Consider the following 13,567-nt stretch of genomic DNA (forward strand, 5'->3'; position numbering starts at 1 on the left):
TGATTGATTGCACATATGTTCAGTTGATGATTGTGTTATGTAGTGATTATTCATAGCTATTGAGATCCTCAATGAAATTGTCATATTGTCACTGCCATGTTTGCCGTGCAGCACTTCATTGTTCAATTTGAGACTGCACAGATACACTGCCCCCACCTAGCCTCATCTTATTTCTAGTCTTGTTCAATCGTGAACAACCATGAAAAGGTGTATTTAAAAAAAAAAAAGTGAAATATTTAAACCTACTTCCTATTAACTGTAGTGTCAACAGTAGCCCCATTGTAATGAATGATTTGGATAAATAATTTCCATACAAATGACACCTCAGCCAGTTTGACCAACTTTATCATGATTCTATCACAATTATATATAATGGCTACATCGCTACAAATATATGACAGAAAAAACAAGACATTTTAGAGTGAAACTAAATGAGCATAAAATGGTTGTATGAGTCCAATCACCTTCACAACGGAGTAGAGATGTTACTCTTCCCAAAGAGAGAGAGAGAATGCCTTCTGAAGAGCATTTCTTTAAATTTATAATATCAAAACCCTGACCCCAATCATATCAGAAATATATGTGCTCAAGTTACATGAAAGAAATCATGTTTTGAAATAGTGAGTACAGACAAATGCATACAATCAATCTTACTTACTTACTCTAACAATGATTTTAGTTAGACAGGTTACAATGGATAATGCATATCTCTACACATCTGTAAACCAGGCCAGTATCAGATCCTCAGCTTAGATTTCTGATGTGACCCTGATCCATCGCTGAGATGGGGGGTCAATGAGCAGCGATCGAAAGGTGTCATGGTTGGGTCTTCTCACTGACTGGAGCCTTCATTGGGTCCTCCTCAAACAGGGCCAGAGTGTTGTGACCCAGAGGGTTGTAGATGATTATGTCCACCTCGCCACCGCCGTTACTGACCTTCTGAAAGTGGATCTCCAGCAGGTCCTGGAGGAGGTCCTGCTCCATGATGGCAGGGATCCCTGTCAGGAGCAGCGTACGACCGCACTCTGAGATGCGGGTCTGAGAGGAAAGGGAGAGTGGGGTGTCAGATTGGGCTGGAGGTTATCGCCTTACCTACACACTATAGACACAAATACTTGGACTATACAGTCTTGATTTGTGCTTGTTAGTGACAAGATGTGTGGGATTTTGCAAAATAGGAACACTGGAGGTGTGTACATGTTATTTTCCCTCTTTATGTACCAAGAACATGAAATCTGCTTACCTTGAAATTTGTGATCTCTCCGTTCAGGAATGGAGTCGCCTTCACTTTGTGTATTTTTCCTTTCTCAAACTGCACGTTGTGGTACTGCTTATCGGTCAAGCCTTTGGCAACTGTGTGGGACGAGAGCATTGACGATCAATTGACGAATTTGCAGAGTCAAGATTAAACCTAAAATCATTTCTATCGTATCAGTCTTGATGGGAATTTGCGTACCATTGCTCTCTGTAAAAGTGATGACCACATTGCCAGAGTCATGCAGCATGTCAGCTTCATCCACATCCCCACCTCCATTCTTCTTCCTGGAGAAGTGGATTACCAGTTTGTCGAGCAGACGGTCCTCCTCACTCTTGTCAGGCAAGTTGGACACAAGGATACGCTGAGGACACACCTGGGTGTCCATCTGAGATGAAGACAGGCAGATATGCACTTGAGAATCACACACAAGAAATAAAAACTTAACTCCCAGTTTAACACCGCTGATATAATTCCATCATTGAGTTCTCCAAATCATCATGTTCTACTCATTCCATCTCCACCCGCATTCCTATAGATCCAGCTTAGTGAATGGAGATGGGGCCCTCTTTACCTCTACATGACTGGGCATCATCAGCTGCACAGGCTTGGCCTCCAGAGTGATGCTGCACTCCCCGTTCTCCACCAGCGCTACCTTATGCTCCCTCATGCTCAGGATTTTCTGGGCCACTGAGGAAAGAGGGACAACCGGGAGGGAATGTATATACACACACACCTTTCTATTCAGATCTCTCAGATGATTAACCCTGGAACAAGCCTGACATTTTTGAAAAGAGACACATTCATTGAAATAGTCTAAAGACTGACTGAGGCATAGCCACTCAAACAAATGAGGTCATAGTGATAACAAAAAAAAAAGACCCAAAATCCATTGTACTGTGTTCAGTCATACCTATTTCTTCCTCAAAGGTTACCAGTGCAGTGCCCCCCTCCATGGGGTATACTATTCGGGGAATCATATCAAAGTCAAGTGAGTTTGCTGTACCACCAGTCACTCCAGTGAATACAGCCCTCTTCTCTGGCACTGGCACCTACAATTGGAGATGCAGTCTTACTTTACAATCAACAAAATCATTGCACCGACCTACTACACAGCATACATACACACTAATTGCAATACTAAACACCACATAAGTTTGGGGTGTGGCCCTACATCTGTCTGCTGCTTCAGGTTGTGGTTGCTCTCGTCCAGATGACACAGTTCTTCCTTCATCCTCTTGATGTCTCCCTTAAGCCTGCTCTCCTCCTCATGCAGGCTGGCCAGCCTCCGCTGCAGAGGAAGAAAGCTCTGTCAGTCAACCATCACCATATCTCAGATGAAACTCCTATCCTGACCGCCATCGCTTTCTAACAAGCCACTAAGAGAGGAGACAGTTTGCCAAATACTAAACAGAACACTGACATCAAAGCCCAATGAACTCTTTGAACTAATTGTCAAACCTTTTCATGGTCAACTTCCCTGGCCTGGTTACTCTCGTCTTCTTCCAGAGACTTTTTCAGTTTGACTGCACGGTTTCTGAACTGCTCAGCAAGGTTGTTCTGCTCGTCCCGGGCTCTGGCCAGATCATTCTGTTCCAGAAGCAGCTGATCACATTGCACCTGGAGACACAGTTCGGTTCTAAGAGGCCCATGGACACTTAAGTAACAGCTGAGGTGGCTAAACAATAATTTATCTACATCACACTTTTCACCAGTGCAATTTATAATTCCCCTGCTGAAAATAAAAGTAACAACATTAACATTGCAATGTATATTGACGTCACCATATATCAAATGTTGTTTTAAACACATCAACCTTGCATTTGGCGATATTCTTCTGGATTTCATCTAGGGGAGATTCCATTACAAAGGAGAAATCCTGAAAGACAGGTACATGGCATGCTGTCAGTGGCCAGTCTTGGGGACAGGCAAGCAACTGATATGAGATGAAAATGAAAATAAAGCCAATGGGTCTCACAACAGATGGTAAACCGCTTACCTCCTCAGATGACATGGCAATAGGAGAAATTGACAATATTCTGTGGGGGGGGAAAAAATCTTAAATAGTATAATAATCCATGTATCTGAGTCAATATGAATACCAAGCCCTGTTAAGTTAAGACGACAAGTTTGTTCTCTATAAGCCTATTCGATACGTGCATAATATTTCTTCCATGACAGATGAAAGAGTTATGTATATGGTACCCCGTCCAAACACTGTATGTTTGGACTTTAAAACTCAGTAGACTCATGTTGCTTCTACGCATTGAAATGACAGAAATATTAAATGCGTTAAGCTAAATAGGACACCGAAGTTAACTTACCACCGCCTAAGTTTGTGGACTGTAGACAGCGCCTTTCTTTCGGTTTCATTTTCACGAAATTGAGTCATAAGCTGGTCTACGCAGTACGTCTTCCACTTGTTTTCTCTGAACTCCAATAGTGGAACTCCGTCCACCTACTTCCGGCTTTTTATTAGACTTGATTAATTGCCTCGGGTGTATGATGGAGAATGAGTTTAGCTTCTTTGATGGGACAGAACAATTGTTAGAAACTCAATTCCTTGTGTTCTTTCCTGCATCCTTAAATTGCTTCCTTGTCAAAAAGCATTGGAGGAAAATATCTAAGGTGAGGAACAGAGGCGCCAAAGCATTTTGATTAGGACACAAGTAGAGGATGGAAGAGAGAACACAAGGAATCAAGTGCCTAACAATTGACAAAGGGCCAAAGAGTATGTACAAGGGTTAGAGTTTGATGTGCTTGTGAATCATTCTTCTAGCATTGTAACTGCCTATGGCCCCTGGTCTGAGCATTGATTACTTTATCTTACGATGACTGATGGATAGATGATTCACTTACTTAAACAAATGGATATGTTGTAAGTCGCTTTGGATAAAGGCGTCTGCTAAATGCCATAAAGGTAAATGTCTTATAAGACAAAGGCAAAATGTGAGTTGGCTAGTGGGAATACCATTGACTGCGAAGGTGAATACACTTCTATAGGCTAACTTTAAATGAGTCCTCATTTAAAGTTAGGCTTAATGTACATCAGTATATCATTACATGAAAACACATACTTAAAGGCTAGACATCCACACATCATTGATGTCATTACTACAAGGTTTCTGACATGGTCATGTAAGAGGCAACTGTAGTCAACTTTCTTGAATGACAAACAAGATACAAAAAATAACTGCTGAAATGGTGGAAGAGCTCATGGCTGCTGTGAATAGCAAAATACCACAGCAAGAGACTACCACATCTCAAATTATCTACATACAATTCATAAAGTTGGAAACATTATCATTGAGACCATTTTTCCATTTCAGGTCCTCCCGTTTCACCATTTTACCTATTCATTTGGGGTACACAGTGGGGCGGGAAATACAGGATTCATTTTTTTTATATCAAAACCCAATAAGGTACATCATGATCGGCAAAGTGTAAATAAGTACGAGTCAGGGATCAAATTTATACATTTATTTGTGAAACTGATGCAAGCCTAGAATCTGAGCTTCTGGAAGAACCATTTGTTCTTGCCGGTCTTGTACCTGTGGGGAGAACAAAAATGTTTTTAGGAAAGTGTATCAAGGCATAACATGGGCACCGTCTATTATATTCAGCCATGAATGTTCCTTATTCCATTGCAGTCAAGCTGACTGACATCAGAACAATGAAGCAACCTGGTTATTTCTAACAAGACATTCACTCACCTCTCCTCAAACTTAACCTTGGCCTCGCGCCTGGCTTTGCGTTTCAGAGCTGGGTCCCTGAAGACATCCTTGTTGACAACAGTTTTGTCGAGAGGAATATCCACAGAGTATCTGAGCATTAAGAAAAACAAAACACAGGAATTAGTGAGAATCCCAAGAAAAACATTCCAACAGGAAAACAGTTTCTCATTATCAGCAGAAGGTTTAAGGTAATCTATCCCACAAATAATAAAGGGGTTTGAGAAAAAGCAGATGGCAAGACATCCTAGCAGGGGCTTCGTAACATTGCTGGGAGAAGGAAGTGTGCATGGGACTCCACTGAATGTACCACTGCCATCAGAGTATCAACTTCCATATCAATTTTGAGACTTCATGTTGGAAAAGCATTACTTGCCATCACCTACAGTCTCACCTGGCATGGCACTGTCTCCCATGCCAACAGTATCTTAAACCATTTACCACCCACAGTACTTCTGATACACAGTATCCTATATTACAATGTCGGCTGGGCACTGACCTGGTGGGCATGAGGTGATTGTAGTTGTACACCTTCACGAAGGCCTTGATCTTGGACCTCTTGGCGACCTTCTTCTTGCCCATGGTTGTGGTCACCTTACGGGGGTAGCGGTCGATGCCTGAGACCAGGGCGTGGCTGTATGGGCGGTCTGAGGTTCCATCATCAATGTTCTGCAGAAAGACAAAAAAAGCATACAAAGAAGTGTGTCAAGAGTTCAAATTAGCCAAAACAAGAATAGTGTCATTCTCCAATTTAATACAGTACACCTATTCATGGTTAATGAGTTAGATTCTTCATACACAGTAATTCAATGCCTGGTTGCCAGTGAGCATTATGCAAACACTTCTCTTACCTTGACGATGACAGCTTTACGCCCAGCATAGCGTCCAGCAAGGACCATCACCACCTTCCCAGGCTTCATGAACTTGCCCATCTCTAGCAGAAAGAAGAGAAACCGTGTCAAGATATGCAACACAGATGTGGATTGCTTTGGTCTGTCAGTTTACTAGTTCAGCAAATCAACATACGTGAGCCTTTAAAAACTATAGCAGATTGACTGTAACCGAATGTGTGCAGGCCCAGGTCCCAAATACAAGCTACTGTTAAAACCTTACTGATATGCCATGCGTTACAGTCGTTTGATTTGGCTACCATTTTTGATAGCTATATAGTAGACTTAGCCAACTAGCATCGGGATATAATAACACCGCTTTCACGTTCAGTTTAAGCCTGAACAGATTTAGCTTCAACACATTTAAACAAAACGTAAGTAAATCTTACGGTAATCGCGGTTATCACCGATCACAGCATTGTGCAGGGCATATACCTGCCAACTAGCTAAATGTGCATGATTAACGAATTAACAAGGGAGCCCATCTCGTAGGCTACCATGTTGAAACAGTGCCGATTTGGATAGCGGACGTTGTACAAATGTACTCGTTTTTCCAACATTATTGCCCCAATATGGGTCATTTTGTACAGGCCTGCTTCGTGAATGTATATAGTACACAAACAATTTAACGAAAAATAATTCAGATGTCTGGATTATGAAGATTGTTATGGATGGTTTCATTGAGGAATTTACTCACTAGTGCTGTTCTGTGGACACCGCTAACAGGAAAGGAAGCTGGGAAGGATTTTCTGACCTTTCACATCATGTCAACAGTGCGTCATTTCCTGCGGCACCGTTTTTGCTTTTGCTCTGGCAGTCGCAGCAAAGCAGCTGGTAACCCGAAGAATTGCAGACCAGAACAGTTTATATACTTAGTTTACAGACACGGTAATCAGTAATGTTGGGGTGATATGGCAGCAACACGGACCAGCCATAAGAACTGTTTTTAATAGTGTGGCAGTGTTCTCTTGAAAATAATTAGTGGCTCTTATCTACTGTTGAAGTTTAAAGTTTTTTTTTTAATGTCATACAAGTACATACAAAATGGAGACATGAAGTAGACTTTGCTGAAACAAGTTTTATTTGCTCACATTCATACAGATTCATGTACAATGTCAGTTATACACAAACAATAAACAGCAATAGTAGTTACACAAATAAAACCCTGGAAGGTAATCCTCAGAAAAACAAACCAGGGACAGTAATCCAACAAACAGAAGTTTTTTCACAGAGAAATGTAGCCTACAGTCCTCAGCTTTTGTTACTGGTGTGTGTGTCAGTATGAAAAGCTGTTTTGAGTTGAACACAGTGTTTTTTAAACATGAAAAGTTAACAGACAATGCAGAAACAAATTAAGGGCTATTGATATTGATTTCCACTAATATCTCAGGAAAAGCATGCCTTTAAAGGAGCAGGGAGTAAGTTTGTTGGAAATCTGCCACCTCTGGCCACAGAGGCTAAATTCAGTTCAAAGTTCCAAACAACAACATCCTCCCAGTGTCGGACATTAGCTACTGTGTTTCTGCATGCGTGCACAATTCAAAGAGGCAGACACCAGAAACAGAAATGTGGAAATCTGTAAGTCGACTCCCCTAGAATACCACTTGCAGTAACAACATGTTTGTATGTAAACAGAGTGTCGGGTAGGACACTCCATTTTAGAAAGCCATTTTTCCGGACCAAAACAGTGTTTGTAAATGAAATATTTCTTTCAAGGGATCTCATTCCTTGATGGCTACAGATTAAATATAGTCATTACAACCATTAGGAAGCTTTTAGAAAGCTTGAATGTTACATACTGGACCTTTAATGTTGAAAAACCTGCACAAAATGTAGTCAAATGTCAGCAAAGAATCGGGCTAGGCTGAGGCATTAGCACTTTTCTATACAATATAATAGTAGAACAAAAAACTTCATTTGAACACAGTAACATACAGTGTAAGATAAAGGTACACAATGTCAGGGAATGAGTACAATTTCACAAGTTACAAGGTAAGTTACATCCCATAATATGTAGACATTTTTTGGGGAAAAAACATACTAGGGATGTTGCCAATAGCTTTCACCCCAGAGGAAAGTGCACAACCAACTTCTCAGTCTAACAGCATCTATGGTTTGTACATTCAGTATTTCAGGATACACTCACATGTGATTCACATGGGAAGATAAAAACATTTCAAGTTTTTTTTCTTTTTAACTCACCTTAAAAAAGAAGAAGAAAGAAAACAAGAGAGAAACCCATCACACCCATCCCCACAATCATCCTAATATTGGTACTATTAAATATATTATTATTACACAAATGGAATACACTTTTATCACATATTTTTCATTCAAAAATCATGTACATTTTGGAACAGTTAATAAGCAGCAGTTGATACAGGGACTCAGTGTTATCCACCTTTACACTACGCAAGATATGATCATTTCTCAGATACAAAAGGGGAAATACACTCCATGCAGCATAGTCTTAACTAAGTCAGAGATTCTGGAATGACATGCCGCATAGTCGATATCTGCATATTTTAATGGTAATTTTGTGTTTCATAAAACACTTGTTGCATCTGTAGTTATTTTTTCCTATGTTAAACGTTCATGGGTTTAATAGTGTATGTTGCCATCATGCTCATTTGACCTGATCTCTGAGTGCATTGAATTGTGGTCCACCAGTCTTCTATGTGCAGCTTGTGCACAATATTCTAGTTCAGTAACTACAGACAGATAATGATGATCTGTAAATATAAATCTATGCAGTATATATATATACACCTTTCCATATAGAACACGAATAGGCCACTCAAAACAACCATAACACAAAGTTCATGTGTATAGTAGCAACAGTACATAGAACTAACTTTGCTGCTGGCGTTACTGCAGCTGCTAGGGAGTATGGGAAATGCTTTTACTTGTGGTCTCATTGGTGGTCATCCATTCTAGAGATGGCCATTACAGTTCTGTGTTCCTGTAAAAGGCCAACCTCACCTCATTTCCTGCAAAGGTCTGAGAAATCTCATCACCATAGGGACAAGACAAAACAATGGAGCCTGTGTTTCTAATGTGGTAAACATTAAAAGTATAATGAATTGTAACAAATAAACTGGATTATAACTTAGTGTTATAACTAAGTGTTCTTTGTTATAACTTAGTGTTCAAGAGATTAGTTAGTGGTTACAACCTAGAGTTACACAACATAAAATAACCCATGCATCTAAATATTGCACAATTGATTTTGGTTGATCAGCATTGAACAGGATCCATGCTGCATTGTTTTTTGGAGAGGAATTGGTACCACTTAATATTAAGTTGCAACTATTCCTGTGTAAATTAAGATCCTTCTTTTAATCACTTGTGCAATAACACAAACCGCTCCACCCCATTACTATGCATTTACAAAGCAATACTAATGAACTATGTGCAGTTTACAGTGTCATTGCATTTTATTACTAAAGTAACAAGAGTTATTACACAAGTATGAGGCAACTTGAGGTAAATGTGACCTGTGAATATAACAACCATTTTGGGGGAGAAAGACAGTTATCCAGATGCCTCTGATAAAGCACAAATAGCTTTAATGTTTTCTTCAAATATTAACAGAAAATCTAACCCTAACATGAATTGATCAATTAAGTGCCAGGAAGAAACTACAAGAAACAGTATGACTATGACCCTCTAAGACAGGAGTCCATCCATGCCCTTGCTCTTCCCCTTCAATGAAAGCATGGTTTGGGCTTCCTCTCTATGGTCCCAGCTCAGAAGGCGTCCTTGATGTTCTTGAGCTGCCGCACAGCCAGGTCCACTGGCAGGTTGAACTTGAGGTGACTGATGCGGCCCAGGATCCGCAAGGCTCCCTCGAAGCCAGTCTGGGCCATGTAGCTCCAGGGCTGGTAGTGCGGGTGCACCACGGTGCCTGACTTGCACAACAGGTTGAGCCACGACACCAACCGCTGCTCATTGAGCGCCATGCACACCAGCGCCTTGAACTCCGAGTCTGCGCCGCGCTTGTAGCGATCGTGCTCGCACAGCACTGAGTGAATCGCCCAGAGCAGAGACTGCTTGGGTGTGACGGTCACCGGGCCGCCGGCTACAGGCAGGCTGAAGGACTGCGACAGTTGGCGGGCTGGCGACTCCACAAAGGCCTTGCCATTTTTGGAGTGGTAGTACTTGACGAAAAGCTCCCAGGGGTGTATGGTCTGTGGGGCTGGGCTGTAGGGCAGCAAGCAAGAGATGGGAGCCAGCACCAGGCTCATACCCTGGGAGGGGGAGTAGAGGCCATGGGCCAGCAGGTCCCTCAAGGCCAGAGACAGCTCCTTCCTCACAGTGCCAGTGAGCTCGTCACGGGGCCCCAGAGACGAGCTGCTGATGTAGCTGACCACATGCTCCAACGAGGGCTGTCTGCATGACGCCTGCACACGCACCTGTTCCACAGCCCCCTCTAGGCGCTGCACCAGAGGGCCGTAGTCCTGCCCTCCGTTTCCTTGCGACCACATGCTCTGGGGGACGTGGCCAGCCGCGCAGCCAAACTGGCTCACAGCAAAGATCTGTAGTACAGCCAGAGCCCGCTGGATCAGCTGCAAGCCTGTCTCACGCATCTTCTGGGCCTGCTCTGGGTCCACTATGGGCATAAGAGGAGAAACATCAGAACATAAACATCAACTATGATGTTGTAGAACACATGGTAATAATGCTAGGTGATACAGTCCACAGACCTTTCTTCTTCCCTCCTGGGGCTCTGGGGGTTGGCCCAGCTGTCCCTGGCTGCCCACTGTGTTCTCCATCAGACAGGAGGGGGTTCCCCACCTCATCTGTTGGGGGATAGGAGAATACAGTTGTCTTCAGTATGTTATAAGACTAATGGAATATACTATTTAAGGATGTTTTGTTTTCTTTAAATAACGGTGATGACTGATCAGAAAAAAACATTGAAGCAAACAGGGGGTTTCTGTGGGTGGATAATGCACACAGTTCCGACGGTGACAACAAACAGAGGGACACACAACCACTCTCTCTACAGCACTCCTACCCTGAATGAAGTTAATGAACATCTCCAGGTCCCTGATCTGGGTTTTGAGCTGGTCCACCAGCTGCTCCTTGACCCGGGCTGGGTTGACGATCTGAGCGATGGCAGCATCTACTCTCTGTCTCAGCTCCTCAGGTGTCAGGTTCCCAATGTCCTCATTCAAGTTCACATCCAGCTTTTTGATCAACTCATCGATGATCACCTGACGGTGTAACAAAGGAATAGTCATAAGGATTACTACACTAGACTGAGAATTATTAGAGTGCTCGTATTAGTGAGAGGAGACAACATTGTGTGCTTGCTTACCATTATTTTAACTTAAACTAAACACTTCAGATTTGCACACAACAGCCTGTAGTGTGTACAGTAAATGAGGGAGAACAATCTTTAGGCTTCCTACCCTCTGTCTCTCCATTACCACAGACTGTGGCAGGGAGTCGTAGCTGCCTTCCTGGTAGGCAAAGCGCTCCAGGTCATCCAGCTGGGTCTTGAGCTGGACGATGAGATCCTTCTGCTTCTCCCTTTGTGCCTCCAGACGCTCTCTTTTCTCTCTTTCGCTCTGTGTGTGTGTGTGTGTGGGGGGGGGGGGGGGGGGGGGACCACAGAACACAGTGAAGAACACAGTCAGTGAAGGGCTGGGGTCTAAATGAGTAGGAGTGAAGGAGTGGTGGTGGTGGTGGTGATGGGTCAGGCAATCTCAAGAGTCTGTTGTGGGGTCAGGAAATGTAAACATTGAGAATTGTTCCTATTGAAACTCCATTTGGTCACATAAAACAATACAAGAAGAAACAATTGCATAATCACTTCGCTCGTTGAAGTGTCCTGGTGAGAGCACTACATGGTGCATGTTTACTCAGATCAGAGATAGATATCACAGACAAAGACAGAGACACAACGTATTCTGTACATAGACACACAACTCACCAGTTCCTCCTACAAGTAAAGCATGTGACAAAGAGGAAATGAGAAGAAAATATTTACTGAATGATAGGACTACATAAGCAGACATAATCTCAAACTGAACACCACAGGGAGTAAACAATGGAGGGGACTAGGTGATTTGGTTTCATTTAGTTGTGCACACAGAAGCTATTATTAGAAGCTATCTGGCAGTGTGTCCATTGAGCCTGTGACTCACTTGTTTCAGATATCACCATTGTCTGGTTCCTTCCAGAGATAACAGATCTCAGGGAACAGAGATGAGGCGAGCACAGCCTGATGTTTGACGCAAGCCAAAACCTTAATCAAAAGCGGTGCAGTGCAGCTACGAGGATAATTTCATTTTCTGTGAGCTGTTTGACAGCCTCTGGCTGTGTGTGTGTGTGTGTGTGTGTGTGTGCGCGCGTTGTGCAGTTGAGCGTTGCATCCTAGTGTGTGTATGTGTCTGAGTGGGCCTTCCAACTGAGGCTGAATGCTGACCAGACACCCTACGTGACAAGCATGCAGCTGGGTGAAAGCTTATGCAGAGGTGGTCCTCTTGCCCATGAAGTAGTGGGGTTAAAGGCCACCCTGCTTACCACACCCCTACAACTCTCCCTCCTCTGAGTCTGACACAATAGCAGGAGTCAGAGGTGATTGACACTGGTGTTGCTGTGGTGTATGGAGATCAGTGAACAGCAGTACTGATCTCTATTTCAGGGGAAATCTTATTAACATGAGATCATATATCTCACAATCTTCTTGCTTTTAGAATGTTTGGTACTTTTACAATCATTGTCTGACAACTTAACAGTATTGATGTAATAGGCCTAGCTCATTATATGACGGTGTCATGTAGTAACCTACCTGCTGTCTATCAAATATAATGTATGGGATAGGTAATCAAGGTGCATTAAACCATTGTTTTGCCAAGTCCATCATCTCTGACCACTGCCCAGTTTTAGGCTAGTATGGAGATCTAGTTACTCACCGCGTTCTCCAGCTGTTGAGCATCCTGAGTCCTACAGCCCACAACATGAGGGCAACCTTTGAACGCGAACTCCTCGAGTTCCATCAACATCTTCTCCTTCTCCTCGGTCTGAGCGTGAACTATCTGCTTCAGGCGAAATTGCACTTGGGCAAAGTGAGACGTTAGAGCCAGGAGCGAGGAATTCAGCAGGTCCTGTTCCTCCTCCAATTTCTTTAACCTTGCTGTCATCTCCGGCTCACCAGACGGCACTGAGCCTTTCCGCCTTGCCTCAACTGCGTCTCCTTTCCCTGTCTCGTCCTCCGGGCTGGCTACTGCTCCGACGGGCGCCCATCGCTCGCCAGCGCCCGCTAAGGCAGCTTCGCTGTCCGAGGTTGACAGTTCCTCTGTCGACATGCTTGACCGGTAAAATAGACGGCGTTGTGCTCCGAGATTAAAGTTATTCTGACAATATGCGTACGCAGTTTAGTTTAGCTTTGTTGATAGAATCTAAAAGAATTACCACCGATGAAACAGGTGCATCGCCATCTTGAACGATGAATACGTCAAAAGGGGAAGGGTTTCAGATAACCCAAACAGTGCAACGTCAACGTAAAAACACTGATTTCGCCGACATACGAACTGGCTGGAAGGGCCTGCAATATGCAGTTTGAATCTATCCATTTTTTTAACGATTCAGTCAAAGCGCGCGACCGCTTTAAAGCCACAGTCTGTCGATTCTGAGAGACTACCTGAGATTAGCCCTAACCAAAAACAAATAACCATTAA

The 13,567-nt window shown here is 43.0% G+C and overlaps 3 protein-coding genes across 4 annotated transcripts; all 3 read right to left on the reverse strand.

Annotated features, from left to right (window-relative positions):
- Positions 1-328: 328 nt before the first annotated feature.
- On the reverse strand, positions 329-3,671 carry ifi35 (interferon-induced protein 35). 2 transcript variants are annotated; one of them, XM_083676253.1, is made up of 10 exons: positions 3,580-3,671; positions 3,255-3,294; positions 3,072-3,134; positions 2,717-2,875; positions 2,430-2,546; positions 2,169-2,307; positions 1,830-1,945; positions 1,457-1,643; positions 1,244-1,353; positions 329-1,038 (listed from the first exon to the last, which is right to left on the reverse strand). In XM_083676253.1, exons 2-10 carry the CDS (start codon positions 3,267-3,269, stop codon positions 817-819), a joined length of 1,128 nt encoding a protein of 375 aa, XP_083532379.1. In that variant the 5' UTR covers positions 3,270-3,294; positions 3,580-3,671; the 3' UTR covers positions 329-816. The 2 variants fall into 2 exon arrangements, with proteins under 2 accessions (XP_083532379.1, XP_083532378.1); XM_083676252.1 differs by having other exon boundaries at positions 2,717-3,134; positions 3,580-3,642.
- A 1,049-nt stretch (positions 3,672-4,720) lies between these two features.
- rpl27 (ribosomal protein L27) lies at positions 4,721-6,614 on the reverse strand. The gene is made up of 5 exons (XM_083676690.1): positions 6,574-6,614; positions 5,838-5,920; positions 5,486-5,655; positions 4,969-5,079; positions 4,721-4,806 (listed from the first exon to the last, which is right to left on the reverse strand). Exons 2-5 carry the CDS (start codon positions 5,916-5,918, stop codon positions 4,758-4,760), a joined length of 411 nt encoding a protein of 136 aa, XP_083532816.1. The 5' UTR covers positions 5,919-5,920; positions 6,574-6,614; the 3' UTR covers positions 4,721-4,757.
- Positions 6,615-6,935: 321 nt separating this feature from the next.
- rundc1 (RUN domain containing 1) lies at positions 6,936-13,319 on the reverse strand. The gene is made up of 5 exons (XM_083677013.1): positions 12,803-13,319; positions 11,294-11,452; positions 10,897-11,095; positions 10,583-10,678; positions 6,936-10,488 (listed from the first exon to the last, which is right to left on the reverse strand). The coding sequence occupies exons 1-5, from the start codon at positions 13,193-13,195 to the stop codon at positions 9,626-9,628; spliced, it is 1,710 nt and encodes a 569-aa protein (XP_083533139.1). The 5' UTR covers positions 13,196-13,319; the 3' UTR covers positions 6,936-9,625.
- Positions 13,320-13,567: the final 248 nt, after the last annotated feature.

The sequence above is a fragment of the Argentina silus genome (genome assembly GCF_951799395.1).
Source record: "Argentina silus genome assembly, chromosome: 9".
Lineage (NCBI taxonomy): Eukaryota > Metazoa > Chordata > Actinopteri > Argentiniformes > Argentinidae > Argentina > Argentina silus.

What these genes read in the sequence shown, in the direction of transcription:
- ifi35 (XM_083676252.1), bottom strand. Translation starts at nt 3,103, where the DNA reads ATGAAATCCAGAAGAATATCGCCAAATGCAAGGTTGATGTGTTTAAAA. An exon ending in GGGAAGTTGACCATGAAAAG is followed by an intron (nt 2,547 to 2,716) that starts GTTTGACAATTA and finishes CTTCCTCTGCAG; the next exon opens with CGGAGGCTGGCCAGCCTGCA. An exon ending in GAGAGATCACAAATTTCAAG is followed by an intron (nt 1,039 to 1,243) that starts GTAAGCAGATTT and finishes CTTTCCTCTCAG; the next exon opens with ACCCGCATCTCAGAGTGCGG.
- rundc1 (XM_083677013.1), bottom strand. Translation starts at nt 13,195, where the DNA reads ATGTCGACAGAGGAACTGTCAACCTCGGACAGCGAAGCTGCCTTAGCG. An exon ending in CTCAACAGCTGGAGAACGCG is followed by an intron (nt 11,453 to 12,802) that starts GTGAGTAACTAG and finishes ACACACACACAG; the next exon opens with AGCGAAAGAGAGAAAAGAGA. An exon ending in GTTCATTAACTTCATTCAGG is followed by an intron (nt 10,679 to 10,896) that starts GTAGGAGTGCTG and finishes ATCCCCCAACAG; the next exon opens with ATGAGGTGGGGAACCCCCTC.
- rpl27 (XM_083676690.1), bottom strand. Translation starts at nt 5,918, where the DNA reads ATGGGCAAGTTCATGAAGCCTGGGAAGGTGGTGATGGTCCTTGCTGGA. An exon ending in AATCACCTCATGCCCACCAG is followed by an intron (nt 5,080 to 5,485) that starts GTCAGTGCCCAG and finishes CTTAATGCTCAG; the next exon opens with ATACTCTGTGGATATTCCTC. An exon ending in AAGGTTAAGTTTGAGGAGAG is followed by an intron (nt 4,807 to 4,968) that starts GTGAGTGAATGT and finishes TTCTCCCCACAG; the next exon opens with GTACAAGACCGGCAAGAACA.